The sequence below is a fragment of the Podarcis vaucheri genome (genome assembly GCF_965113315.1).
Source record: "Podarcis vaucheri genome assembly, chromosome: 14".
Taxonomy (NCBI): domain Eukaryota; kingdom Metazoa; phylum Chordata; class Lepidosauria; order Squamata; family Lacertidae; genus Podarcis; species Podarcis vaucheri.
The window spans coordinates 31,788,908-31,802,179 of NC_138752.1; the positions used below are offsets into that span (position 1 = coordinate 31,788,908).

Below are 13,272 nucleotides of genomic sequence, written 5' to 3' on the forward strand. Positions count from 1 at the left end.
TGTATTGCAGAAGGCCCCAGGTATAACCCCCAGCATCTCCAGGTAGGGTTGGGAAAGAATTTGTAATAATCTAAGAAGGGCTTTCTGGATTGAGAGTTTTTGGATTTGGATTTGATATCCCACTTTATCACTACCTGAAGGAGTCTCAAAGCGGCTAACATTCTCCTTTCCCTTCCTCCCCCACAACAAACACTCTGTGATGTGAGTGGGGCTGAGAGACTTCAGAGAAGTGTGACTGGCCCAAGGTCACCCAGCAGCTGCATGTGGAGGAGCGGGGAAGCAAACCCGGTTCACCAGATTACGAGTCTACCGCTCTTAACCACTACACCACACTGGCTCATCAAAGGCCCACCATAGTCCAGCATCCTGCTCTCACAGAGGCCACCCAGATGCCCTAAAGGGAAACCTGCAGGCAGCACCTGAGCACAAGAACAACTCTCCCCTCCTGTGGTTTCCAGCAACTGGTATTCAGAAGCATTGCTGCCTCCAACCATGAAGGCAGAGCTTTCTTCTTTGGCCATCATTCATAGCCGAGTAAGATTGTTTCCCATGAACATGGCAGAGCATAGCAATCATGGCTACTTGGCACCAATAGCCCTCTCCTCCATGAATTTGCCCAGTCTTCTTTTGAAGCCATTCAGGTTGGTGGCCACCACTGCCTCCCGTGGGAGTGAGTTCCATAGTTTAACCACATGTTATATTATTCCCTGGAGAGATGCTGCCAGTTAGTGCAGACAGTATTGAGGTAGCTGGACCAATGATCTGGCTCATTATGAGACCGTTCCCTACGCTGTTGGAGAGACAAGTGTTTTGTGGAAGTGGAGGCCATCCTGGGGTGCCAGGGTTTAGCAAAGCATTTCCCTGTGGAACCCAGCTGGGAATTCCAAGCATTTGCCATTCAGTTCTCATTTCCAAGCCTTTTTCATACTTGCCCTTTTGACTCATTGTGTGTTGTTTGCTTAATCAGTCAGCAGTCCTGTTTTCAATTGCCTAATTGAGGAAAACCTTGGTGAACAGTATTCCCCTTTCTCCAACCATCCACAGTTGGGCAATAGCTTCAGTGGGACCAACCAAAGTGTTACACAAGTGTGGAAAGCTTTTGAGTTCTCCAGAACTCTTCATCATCAAGTGGTTACACAAAGCAGGAGCTAGGGGTGGGTGGAATGAAGAAAAACCATAAAAACCAACAGGACTCCCAAAGTAGTCTGAAGAGGCAGCCATGAGGTCAGCTTGCAGAGTTGATTCTAAGATGGAGATATGGGCTGAACAAGTCCCTCCCAAGTGTTGTAGGTAGCAGGTTATAGACTTAGGATTCTGAGACTAAGGCATCTAAGAGAAAGTTAAACACAACATATCTGATGTAGGCAGGAAGCAGAAGCAAAGATAAATTTGGCTGCCTTTAATTTAGTGAAGCCTGGGATAAATTTGATGAAAAAATCCCCTGGAGCCAAGTTGTGTAGTATTAACTAATGGAGGGGATGTTAACCTCAAAATGCAAGGGCCCTCTTGTGCGGTTGGGAAATCATCACTCTTTGTCTGTAGATTCCAGCTGTGTGAAAAAGGGCCTGTTCATGCCAGCCTTCCCTGAACTGGTACCCAGCAGATGTTTTGGAATACAGCTCCCATTAGCCCCAACCAGCATAGCCGTTTTATGATGCTGGGGCTGATGAGAACTGTAGTCCAAAATACTGTAGGGTGTCAGGCTAGGGAAAGTTGTTTTTGATGAACGTGGAATCATCCTAGTCCTGTAAGAGACAATACCTTCTAGGCCTGTACGTCACATGGACTGCCCCTCTTTCCCCCTGCCCCTGGTCATCCTATAGATTACAGCCTACATCGTGCAAAATGATTATTTTAAGTAACAGAACAAATCACACAAAATGATGGGGAAATTATGTAAATCCATTAATTTTGCAGAATTTATGTTTATTTAATAGAAATTATATACTGCTCAATGATTAAAATCTCTAAGCAGTTTACATAAAATATACCTTAAAATTACCAATAAAATCAGATGTTACAAACAAGTTAACCTAAAAAGAAAAGAAAAGAAATATATTGGTTGTGGGATTCAGGGCCTCATGGTGCAGAATTCAGATTCTCATAGTTCAGAATTCTGCTCTTTCTTCTTAACACAGACTCTGCTTGCTCCAGTTATCCTCTGGGGGATTCTACTGACACCTCTGCTTCTGTGGGCTCACTGTGCTTTCTCTCCCAGGTGCTACTGAAGAAGGGGACGGTCCCCATCGTCTCCCTGGAGTGTGTCTCTTGCAAGGCCCAGTCTGTCTACGAAGTGAGCCGCAGCTCCTATGTGTACCTGGAGGGGACCTGCTTGAACTGCCAAAATAATTCCAAACAGGGGGTAAGGTGGCCGTTGGATGTTTCTGGGGTCAGCCTTGCATAGTCAATTGCCAGCTAATTGGGTGCCTGGATGTGCCCACTATAACTAGGAACATAAGAAGAGCCCTGCTAGATCATACCATTGGCTTATCTAGTCCCGCATCCTGACCAGATGGGAAACCCGCAAAGCAGGTCTAGAGCACAGGAGCACTCTCCCATCATGTGTGTTCTAGCAACTGGTATTCAAAAGCATTGCCACCTCTGACCATGGAGACAGAGCATAGTCATCCTGGCCATCAATAGCCCTCTCTACCATGAATTTTCCTAGTCCTCTTTTAAAGCCATCCTAGTTGGTGGGGGAGATAGTTCCATACTTTAACTATGCAATGCATGAAGGATTCCTTTTTTTTACCCATCCTGTGCCTTCCAGCATTCATTGGATGCCCACAACTTCTAGTGTTATGAGAGAGGGAGAAATTTTTTTTCTCCAACCACTTTCCCACCATACAGCTCCCAAAATCTTTGGAGGGAAGCCATGGCTGTTTAAAGTGGTATCACGGCACTTTAAATGTTCTGTTGTGAATGTGGCCTGTATTGTTAAGCACAACCCAATCTCTAGGCGGTGAGAGGTTTTCCAGGGTCCAAACACTTTTCATGGGTTTGGATTCCTTGGATTGATGGCCACTGGAGACTTTATGGAGTTTCTGTGATAATCAGATTTTATTTACACTTATATACAGTCTGAGCATGAGATGGAAGTTCTCACTGAATTCCTAATGCCACACCTGATGGAGCACTCTGGGAAATCCCTGAGATTTAGACAGCCTTCACTAGGGATCGAGCCTTTAGTGCGGTGGGCCCTGCCCTGTGGAACTCACTGCTGATTGATGTTTATCAGGAATCATCCCTGCCTTCTTTCAGACACTTCCTATAAACTGTATTATTCACACAGGCCTTTGCCATGTGAATTTCTTTTTACCAGCCAGTATTTACTGAGGTTTTAATTTATCTTACTTCAATTTTGTATTCTGTATACCACTTTGCTGTGTTTTTATGGAAGTGTGGTCTATAAACAAAAGCTCCCAAGAGATCCTACTTCCTTGTCAAGTAGAGAACATGATTCTCAGGCCTCAAGTTGCTGTTGAACTGCAACTCCCGTCATCCTTGACCATTGGCTTTGCTGACTGGGGCTGATGGGAGTTGTAGTCCACAGCATCTGGAGGGTACCAGGTTAGGGAAGCCTGCTTTAAACCAAGTGATGGGGCCCTGCAGAGGTCCTAGGACTTTTCAGTCTCTCCCCCACCCGTGTTCTTCTGTTGCCTCTAAAAAAATAGTTGGAAGGTGATGTAATGCAGGAGACTCAAGCTGGATCCCACGGTGGAAGTATTCCCAGCAGACAGTTTGGGCTCCTGCCTGTTCTCCTTGGCCCAAATGTCTGGGAATGGAGCTGAGTGATCATCCAAAACTTTGGCCGGACGTTGAAAGTAACTTTTCTCTACACACACACACAGTCTGAAAACGTTAGAAATTCCTTTTAAAATTTCTACATGACAAAAGTTGAAGCTTTCCTTGGTCTTTTTCTGCGCCTCTTTTTTCTGTGTAGAGATGGTCGGCACACAGCTTCAAAAATAAGACTCTGGCCTTGGACAGAACGACCACCTCCACCGGCAGCAGAGGAATGAACCTGGTCCTGAGGCCGGGGGCTCTGAAGGACGGCGAGGGCTATACCTTCACTCTGCACATTACAGATCTGGCCACAGGGGAGGAAGGCTTTGCCTCCATCGACCTGTTTCCAAACCAGCCACCATTTGGGGGGTCCTGCTGGTTGTCTCCAATGGGACCTATCCAAGCATTGACTGCCAAGATTCATTTTGAATGCACAGGTGAGACCAGAGTGCAAGATGATGTCCAACACAGCTTCAAAATATGTACCTGAGAGCAAATTATGCTTGGTTTGATAGATCCCTAAAAGAAATAGGAGGGACGGTGTAGTGTATTAGATAGACTAGGTGTGGGGAACTTTTGGCCCTTCAGATGTTGCTAAACTACAGTTCCCATCAACCCCAGCAAGGGTAGCCAATGGCTAGGGGAGATAAGAATTGTATCTCAGCAGCATCTGCAGGGCTAAAGGTTGCCCACACCTTAGATAGATGATTGAACTTATTGGAGACTTGTCTTAAAGCTAGTTTTTGGCTATGGGGCCTATGGAACAGGTGCCTCTGAATGTGTCCTGAGCCATTTTTATTATTCTTTTGTTTGTTTATTAAATTTATATGCCGCCCTTTATCCAAGGATTATTTATGACTTTTATATCCCAGCTTTCCTCCAGGGAGCTCAAGGTAGGCTACATACTCCTCCTCCCCATTTTCCTATCCAACAACCCTGTAAGGGTTCTTCATTTCATCAGCTTAATTCAGGTGGGAAAAGTCATTCTGTTGAACAACTGGAAGCCATGCTGGTCACCAACAGTAGCGCCATTAGTTCATGTTTCAGAAGCCCAAAATGTGTCAGCTAGGAGTTGGTCATTCTCAGTGTCACCTACATCACAGAAATTTGGCAGGCATCCTTGCTGCTCACTTTCAAGTGTCTCTTGAATACATTTTATGCCAACAGTCTTATTCAGTTGTTCATATTTTCTTAAGATGAGCCTGCCATTTTTTATGACTATTCTGCATTATGTCTTTATGGTATCTTAAACTTTTATATTGTACCTGCTGTACACCATGTTGGTGTTGCATATGAGTGGACAGTTTATGAATATTTATTATAAATAAATAAATCTGTTGGGTTGTATCAGCTAAGTTCTCCTCTGAGCAGACCCATTGGAATTAGTGGCCTTACGTTAGTTGTGGCCACTATTTTCAATGGGTCTACTCTAATACTGCAAGCAACCCATTGCAAATTATCCAGTAAATCCTGATCTACCTTCTGTAGTCACCCCTGGTCTACTTTGTGCATTTGGTTGGCAGGCTGGAGAGATACGGAGGACGAAGACACCCCCTTGGTTTACACACTGCTTGCTGCCCGCTGCCGAACCGGCCACTGTGAGGAATTCTGGGTATATAAAGGCAGCCATTCCGAACATTCTGCCTTCTTGCCCCCTGGATTCCAGGAGGGAGGCTCCCTGGTGTCTGTCTCGGTGCTGGTGCAGGACCAGCTGGGAGCAACCGTTGTGGCTTTCAACAGGTGATGATTGTTTCTGTTGTTTAATTTGCGGCTCACTTCCACTGGCGCATCTTGAAGCAATTCCACAATGCAATGGAAACAAATTTAAAACTGTTGAACACATTAAAAACAGTTAAAGCAATGTCAAATCCAATACAGGTGATGGCTAAGACAAAAATCTCCACATAGAAGGGCCTTTCCTTTCCAAAACAGTGTTCTTTTTACAGAAGACGAACTAATACTGCTCTGCTGACTTCAAAAACCCATATGAGCACTTATAAATACCCACAAACCCTACTGTTTCCTCAGTCCCCTCCAAATGCTTGTCATTTCTTTGTCTGCAGCCAGATGGGCAGGCTGGATGACTGGTCCATCAACAGGTGAGCCTGCTGCCCCCAGTCCCCCCCCTTGCATAATAAGGGATGCCCCCACCCAGTCCTGTTTGCTCGGAAATAGTCTTAACCTATTTCAAGGATCAGTCCAAACTTGCATGGGTTAGTACAAAATGTTCAGCAGTTTTTATTTGAGTACTCACCACATCCCTGGGAAAGAATTTCCCGTAGGTCTGTAGAGGGGTTTCCAAGAGCCTGGAGACTTCCAAGTTAGGGTGAGTTGGCATCAGCCTTACCCAATTTATCATCTGTTCATAGCACCTCAGCTAAAGAGTCAGACATAATCTGCTTTCTCTAGTTAAAAACCCTCAAGCTAAAGCCAGTTATCTATTATTATAGCAAGAGGTGTGTTTCCTTTGTATCCTGGGATCACGCTTTGATCTGGTCATCTTTCCTCCTGGTTCTCTAATCTACCAACCCATAAAACCTCAGGGAAGTACTAGGGTCTTAATTCCCAGCTAAAGGTAAAGGGACCCCTGACCATTAGGTCCAGTCGTGACTGACTCTGGGGTTGCGGCACTCATCTCACTTTATTGGCTGAGGGAGCCGGCATACAGCTTCCGGGTCATGTGGCCAGCATGACTAAGCCGCTTCTGGCGAACCAGAGCAGCGCACGGAAACACCGTTTACCTTCCCGCCAGAGCAGTACCTATTTATCTACTTGCACTTTGACGTGCTTTCGAACTGCTAGGTTGGCACTAAACTTCTAGGTTTTCCAGCTACAGACACTTAATTCCCAGCCAGGGTGCCACCTTCCGGACTGACCTCTGGCCAGGCTTAACAAGTTAGCCTCATGGTCCCCTAGCTAACTTAGGAGCAAGAGTTACATTTTTGTGTAACAAAACATTTCCTTTGCAGTTCCCTTCAGATGCTTTGGAGTTGACAATAACTCCTGGCATCTGTTGGGGAAAGGCTGATGACAAGGGTTTGTCCAGGTTTACAGCTCTTTTGAGATAATATGGGTGGCAGGTGGGAGATCGATACTCTCTGAAATGCAAGTTTGTTGGTTTATAAATCAAGGGGAGAGGCTGTGTCTGTAAGCGCTGTCCAATTTGTTTGTCTCAAGAAAGGATTCAGCACCCTTTTCTCATCAGTAACAAACAGCTTCGTGGTGATGAATGGGCTTCTGCTGGGGACAAATTGGAAACAGAGCAATGCAACATTCATCTTAAACGAGATGCCTGCTTCTCATGCTGGCATCACACGCCCCTGCTCCTTTCTTAGAAAAATTCTGGGGAAGCTGAGCTGATCTATCACAACAAGGCTTTAATGTAGAGAGGAAAACATGTGAGGAGCCTGAGTGGGAGTGTGTGTCCTGCCCTTTAACTTTTGTGCACCTCAAGAAAACAACTAGGGATTGAAGAATGCTAAGGACCATATGAAGTACTCCATCTCCCTAAACCACAAGGAATCTTCACACAAAGTTCCCAGTGTTCCCCTTTGGGGGGTGGGAACCACTGTTCCACATTTAATATATAATACTGCAGATAAAAAGCTAGCATATAAGACACAAAGCCCCTCTTGCCCTTCTATTTTTCTATGCACGGGGAATTTTTGCATGACACTGAGAGGTTGTTTTCCTTCCCAGCTCCATGGCCATCACGCTGCCTAGCCCTCCGGAAGGATTTCACAGCCTTCCCCAGTGGCTTTCCAACCAGACTGAGGTGGTGCTGCAGGGCCTGGTAAAACAGAGCGATCCCCAACAGGTCATTGAATATTCCTTGGCTCTCATCACCATCTTAAATGAGGTATGAAGCAACACCTTTTTTGGTGGCTGGGTGGAATGATAGTGCAAGACATTTGTTAGGTAGGTAGGTAGGTAGGTAGGTAGGTAGGCATTATTAGTAGATTCAACATGATTCTGACAGCAGTGAGAACCTGTCAGCATATGACACCTGTGCTCAGAGACGCACGCTGGTTGACAGTTTGCTACTGGGTCAAGTTCAAGATGTTACTATTAGTACAGGAAGCCCTTAACAGCTTGGGACCAGTTTATCTGTGAGATTGCCTTGTCGGCATCTCCGCTCGGCCAAGCTGATAAAGCCTCATTTTCCTCCGGCCGAGCCTTCAGAATCGCCTCCGATGAATAATTAACGACCTGAGCCTTTGATGAGGCTCCAAGGCACGTTCCCATTAAGCAGAATTTCCAGCAGCATGCGGAAGTGATAAGATTTATGGCTACATTGTAAAGAGTTTTATTTCTAAGCTACGCAGACAGAAAGGACACCCTCTCTCTATGAAAGCAGAGAGCAACTGAACAAAGGAACAAAGGAAACAGGAAACCAGTAACGTCACATCCGTCTCTAGTCTCCTGTGAGACTTCCAATAGCCTGGACTTTCTCTGGAATGTAAACAGAGCCTTGTGACTCTAAGCAGCTGCTCAGTGGCAAACAGAAACTAACATGCCTTACTCCACATGTTTCCCCCTCCCGATGGCTACTTAACCCATGGAAATGGAAAGGTTTCCCTCCTTGCTTATCACTGAAAGAGAGAGCCCATGGCTTGTTTATTCATTCATTTACTTCATTTCTATACCATCATTTTCTCCAAGGAGCTCAGGGTAGCATCCATGATTCTCCCTCTCCTCATTTAATCCCCATAACAACCCTGTGAGGTAGGTTAGTCTGAGAGGCAGTGACTGGCCCAGTGTCAATCAGTGAGCTTTCATTCATGGCTGAGTGGGAACCCTGGTCTCTCCCAGGTCCTAATCTTACCCTAACCAGTACACTACATAGGCTCTCATAAGAACTGTCTTAAGAATCTAGTTCACATACTTTTCTTTTCACCCCCGATATAAGTATGAGTGCTCCATGCGTTTGAAACCAGAAACCAAACATGATGACCGTCTCCGGGCCTGGACACGGAGGAACATTACAGAAACTCTGATTTCTCTTAATGTGACCACTGTGGATGACATCCAGCAAATCGCAGCTGCCCTGGCTCAGTGTACGGTAGGTGGTATCGCATTGCTCTGCCTCTTAAAAAAAAAAAATTTATTAAAGATTTCAACACAGTAATTTAACAAAAATACATCATCCACATTGTTTTCCCCCCTCCACCCCCCCCCCAATAGAACACCCCCAGACTTCCCTCAGCTCCTTTCTCTGGTTTCTCAACACATATTTCTGTCTGCATGTTATAAAATTGTAAAATCCTCAAATTATCTGTCTATATATTACAATAAAGAGTTTGTGAATGTTTATTCAAAACCTGCCAAAGAGTCCAATTCATTTTGTTGCTTCTTCAAATATTTCATAAAAGGTTCCCATTCATCTTTAAAATCAGAGTTATCCTTGTCACATAGTCTATGTGTCAGTTTTGCCAATTCCGCATAATCCGTCAGTTTTTCTTGCCACAGTTCTTCCATCGGGGTTTCTTCATTCTTCCATCCTTGTGCTATTAAGACTCTGCCTCTTAGGCATGGGGAGCAAGTGGGAGGGGGCTGGGGCTGAAGGGCTAGCATGGCCATAGGATACTGGGACTGATGGGAGTTGTGGTCCAAAACATCTGAAGGACACCAAGTTTATTTGTTAGATTTATATCCCACCTCTCCTCCAAGGCGCTCAGTGGTGTCCATGGTTCTCCCATGGGCTGGGGTTTCTCAGCCCCTGTGAGTACATTTGCTAGTGTTTGGTGTCAAAGATAGCAGTGCATGCCTGAAAACTGTTGTGTATCAAGTAGCAGTTTGCCATTTGCAGAAGTCAGTTGTTATGCTCACATGAGGACTGGCAACTTTATGGGTCGACATATAAGGTCAATTAACTTGCATCTTGGATTCACAGGTAGCCAACAAGGAGTTTATTTGCCAAGCTTGCCTGACAAAGACCTTGAAGAAGCTGAGAGACATGATGGCCATTCTGCAGGGAGAGACCATGCAAGGGACCATGACCCCAACAACCATCGCAGACAACATCCTCAACATCATGGGTGAGTGCGCAGGAAAGTTCGTTTTTGAAGCAGCCTTCCCCAATCCCGCATCCTCCATATGTTTTGGACTATAACTCCCACCAACCTCAACCAGCACAGCTGTAAAAGATGGGAGCTTTAGTACCTGGGAAGGGCTAGCTCAGTGGCAAAGCATCTGCTTTGCATACAGAAGGTCCCAGATTCAATCTCCAGGTAGAACTGGGGGGAAACCTCCCTTTCTGAAACCCTGCACAGCTGCTGCCAGTCAGTGTAGACAATATGGAGTTTGATGCATAGCAAAATCTTCAATTTTGAAAGCCATTCTTGAGAACCCGAGGGAACAGCACATAGTTTCCCTTTAAGTGAGAGGTAAGGGAGTAAGAAACACTTTAGACTTTGCTTCAGCAAACAAAAACCCTCACATTCATTTGTTAGGAATATAGCCGCCTTTATTCATAATTACTTTCTTGGTGAATTTGAGAGTGGTGGAATGCGATATTCCGTGTCATTACAGTGGTGCCCCGCAAGACGAATGCCTCGCAAGATGAAAAACCCGCTAGACGAAAGGGTTTTCCGTTTTTCGATGCACTTCGCAAGACGAATTTCCCTATGGGCTTGCAAGTCTTGCGATTTTTTTCGCTTTCCCCCCTTTTTCTAAGCCGCTAAGCCACTAATAGCCTTTTAGCCGCTAAGCCTTTAATAGCCGCTAAACCGCTAATAGCGCTAAGCCGCTAATAGGGTTGCTTCGCAAGACGAAAAAACCGCTAGACGAAGAGACTCGCGGAACGGATTATTTTCGTCTTGCAAGGCACCACTGTATGCAGTTCATGAGATCCTAAGGGAAACCCAGTGGGGTCAGTATTCAAGGTTCAGGTGTAAAAAAAAAAAGGGTCCATCTAGATTTCTGCTGAGCACTCTTGGCTTCTCTGCATTTCTTTCCCCTCCATCAGGGTTGAGTTCCAGCATCTTTGCTTATGGTCATCCTCAGCCCTCAAACATAACTGGAGGGCAGGAGGTTAAATTTGTGGCTGGATGATCAACACAGTGTTTAATTCAAGGGTGAGGGATCTTTTTCAGCTTGGAGGCCACATTCCCTCATGGGAATTCTTCTGGGGGCCACATGCCAGTGTTGGATGGGGCTAGGGAGAAAAGTGAGTGGAGCTGTGGATCAGACTCTTATTTTTCTACGCGGGACTTAAATTCTAGCAAGAATCAGAGGATTCTTTTTTAAATTGATTTTTAATTTCAAGTAACAAGACATACAAGGAAAACAGAGCTTAGTAGTTGTACATAAATAAAGAAAAACAGCAGTTGATGGTTGTGGTTTTAGATGTTCCAAGAAGGGCAATCAAACAAACATGTCTCTCCATAATGTTCCAATGGTCGAAGGAAGGTGAAAACCATGTTTGACTTTCTTAACAAAGTCCATGAAAGGGTACCATTTCATGTAAGGGGTGTGAGTCTTCCCTCACCCCCGTCAAAGGTTTCAGGCAAAACACACACACACAAACAGAGGGCGCTACCTTTCCATCTTCCATCCATGCAAGCAAGAGGCATTATCAGTGTTCAGCAAAACATTCCAGCTAGTCAAAAGCACCTGCAGAAAGTGTGGAGCGGGGCCAATGACAGGTGTAGCCTGGAGAAAGTTCCAGGGAACAGGCAGAGAGGCTTGGAGGGCCACATTTGGCGACCCAGGTCTGAGGTTCCCCACCCCTGATTTAATTACTGTATTTTTCGCCCTATAAGACGCATCAGACCACAAGACGCACCTAGTTTTTGGATGAGGGAAACAAGAAAAAAAAATATTCTGAATCTCAGAAGCCAGAACAGCAAGAGGGATCACTGCACAGTGAAAGCAGCAATCCCTCTTGCTGTTCTGGCTTCTGGGATAGCTGCACAGCCTGCATTCACTCCATAAGACTCACACACATTTCCCCTTACTTTTTAGGAGGGAAAAAGTGAGTCTTACAGAGCAAAAAATATGGTAATTGAACTTCCATCCTCAGTAAGGACCACACTAACCTTTTCTGGCTCCTTTGCAGGGGACTTGATCCACCTTGTCAACACCGTCTCCCAGGAGACTGAGCCTCGGGAAACGTGCAATAACCAGAGCCCCGTCCAGGTGGCCTCCCAGGCGTACGCCCTCTCCACTGACCTGATGCGCATCCTGATGAAGTCTCGAGTCCTCAACGAGGAGCCCCTGGAACTGGCGGGAAGCAACATCACGGCCAAGGGCAAGCGGGCTGGCCCACTGGGCCTCCTCTGCTACAAGGAGCACCCCAGCTGCCAGTTCTCCATCCCCTTGGCTTTCAACGCCACGTTCTCCGACCTGACAGACATTGTCCAAGTCATGATCCGGGTGGACTACAACCCTTTCCCCTTCGGCTTCGTCACCAACTACAGCGTCTCCTCCGAGGTGGCGTCCATGGAGTTCCAGGACAACAACGGGACAGAGATACCGGTGGGGAGCCTGGGTCCCGAGAAGGCTATTGCCGTGACGGTCTTGGACCCCGGAGAGAAGAACATCACCATGACGACGGTCATGATTGAGGAAAGGAGTTCGGGGACTGCAGCAGTCATGGTGGAGGATGACAATGCAGAAGCAGGGTTGTATTTCCAGGTCACCTTCAGTGTTGTAAATGGTAAGTGTGGGTTTTTCTGGCTTCCGCAAAGTTGCTACATGGACCCAGAATTTTAACAATGTCTGTTGTGTATGCATTTCTCCTGTCCTTCCTCCAGTGAGATTAGGCCAGTGCATTTTAGAACTGTTTATTGGACTTTGTTCCATGTTTGATGTACCTTGCCCTGGGCTCTGAGGGCAAGCGGAAATAAATAAATAAGCAAGCAAGCAAGCAAAGTAGATTGTGCTAAAAACTTGCATGCCTGGGGAGAACCCATCCCTTAATACCTGTCTGGAAGTGTGTGTGTATATACTGTAGATATATATGGATATGGTTATGTAAGTTGAGGGGTTAATGTGCAGCATAGTAGACAGTTATTTTACATATTCCTCAGGCCTTCTGCTTCTGGGAGACCATGGATACTGACCAGAGAAAGTTCATATTGCCCAGAGTACTGTCTGGATATGCACATTCCTTATAGCCTGTTGGGAGGTTATGCATATTGGCTGGAGAATTTACAGAATTCATGCATGTTCCCGAAGGAGATTGTCTATACTGACCAGGAAATGTGCTCAGCTCCCTTTCCATGGACAGATAATGTGCACATTCCTCAGAAGGCCTTATGAATGTGCACAATGGCTGCTTGTTACGCACATTAACTGCTCAAGTTAAATTACATCTATATCTATCTATCTATCTATCTATCATCTATCTATCTATCTATCTATCTATCTATCTATCTATCTATCTATCTAATCTATCTCAATCCTATATGAATAAGAGCTCTATTGCGCAATCTCTGCTGCTTGTGGCTCCCCCATCTAGTTGTTTTCTGACCCTGTCTTTCC

General features: G+C 45.6%; 1 protein-coding gene across 1 annotated transcript in view; it reads left to right on the forward strand.

The window, feature by feature from the left end:
• The window catches only part of PKD1 (polycystin 1, transient receptor potential channel interacting), a 110,941-nt gene that overhangs the window by 72,116 nt on the left and 25,553 nt on the right, over positions 1-13,272 (forward strand). Inside the window, 7 exon segments of the mRNA XM_082199312.1 lie at positions 2,219-2,362; positions 3,944-4,223; positions 5,310-5,526; positions 7,486-7,645; positions 8,696-8,848; positions 9,680-9,824; positions 11,846-12,445. Of these exon segments, the coding sequence (XP_082055438.1) occupies positions 2,219-2,362; positions 3,944-4,223; positions 5,310-5,526; positions 7,486-7,645; positions 8,696-8,848; positions 9,680-9,824; positions 11,846-12,445 (1,699 nt within the window).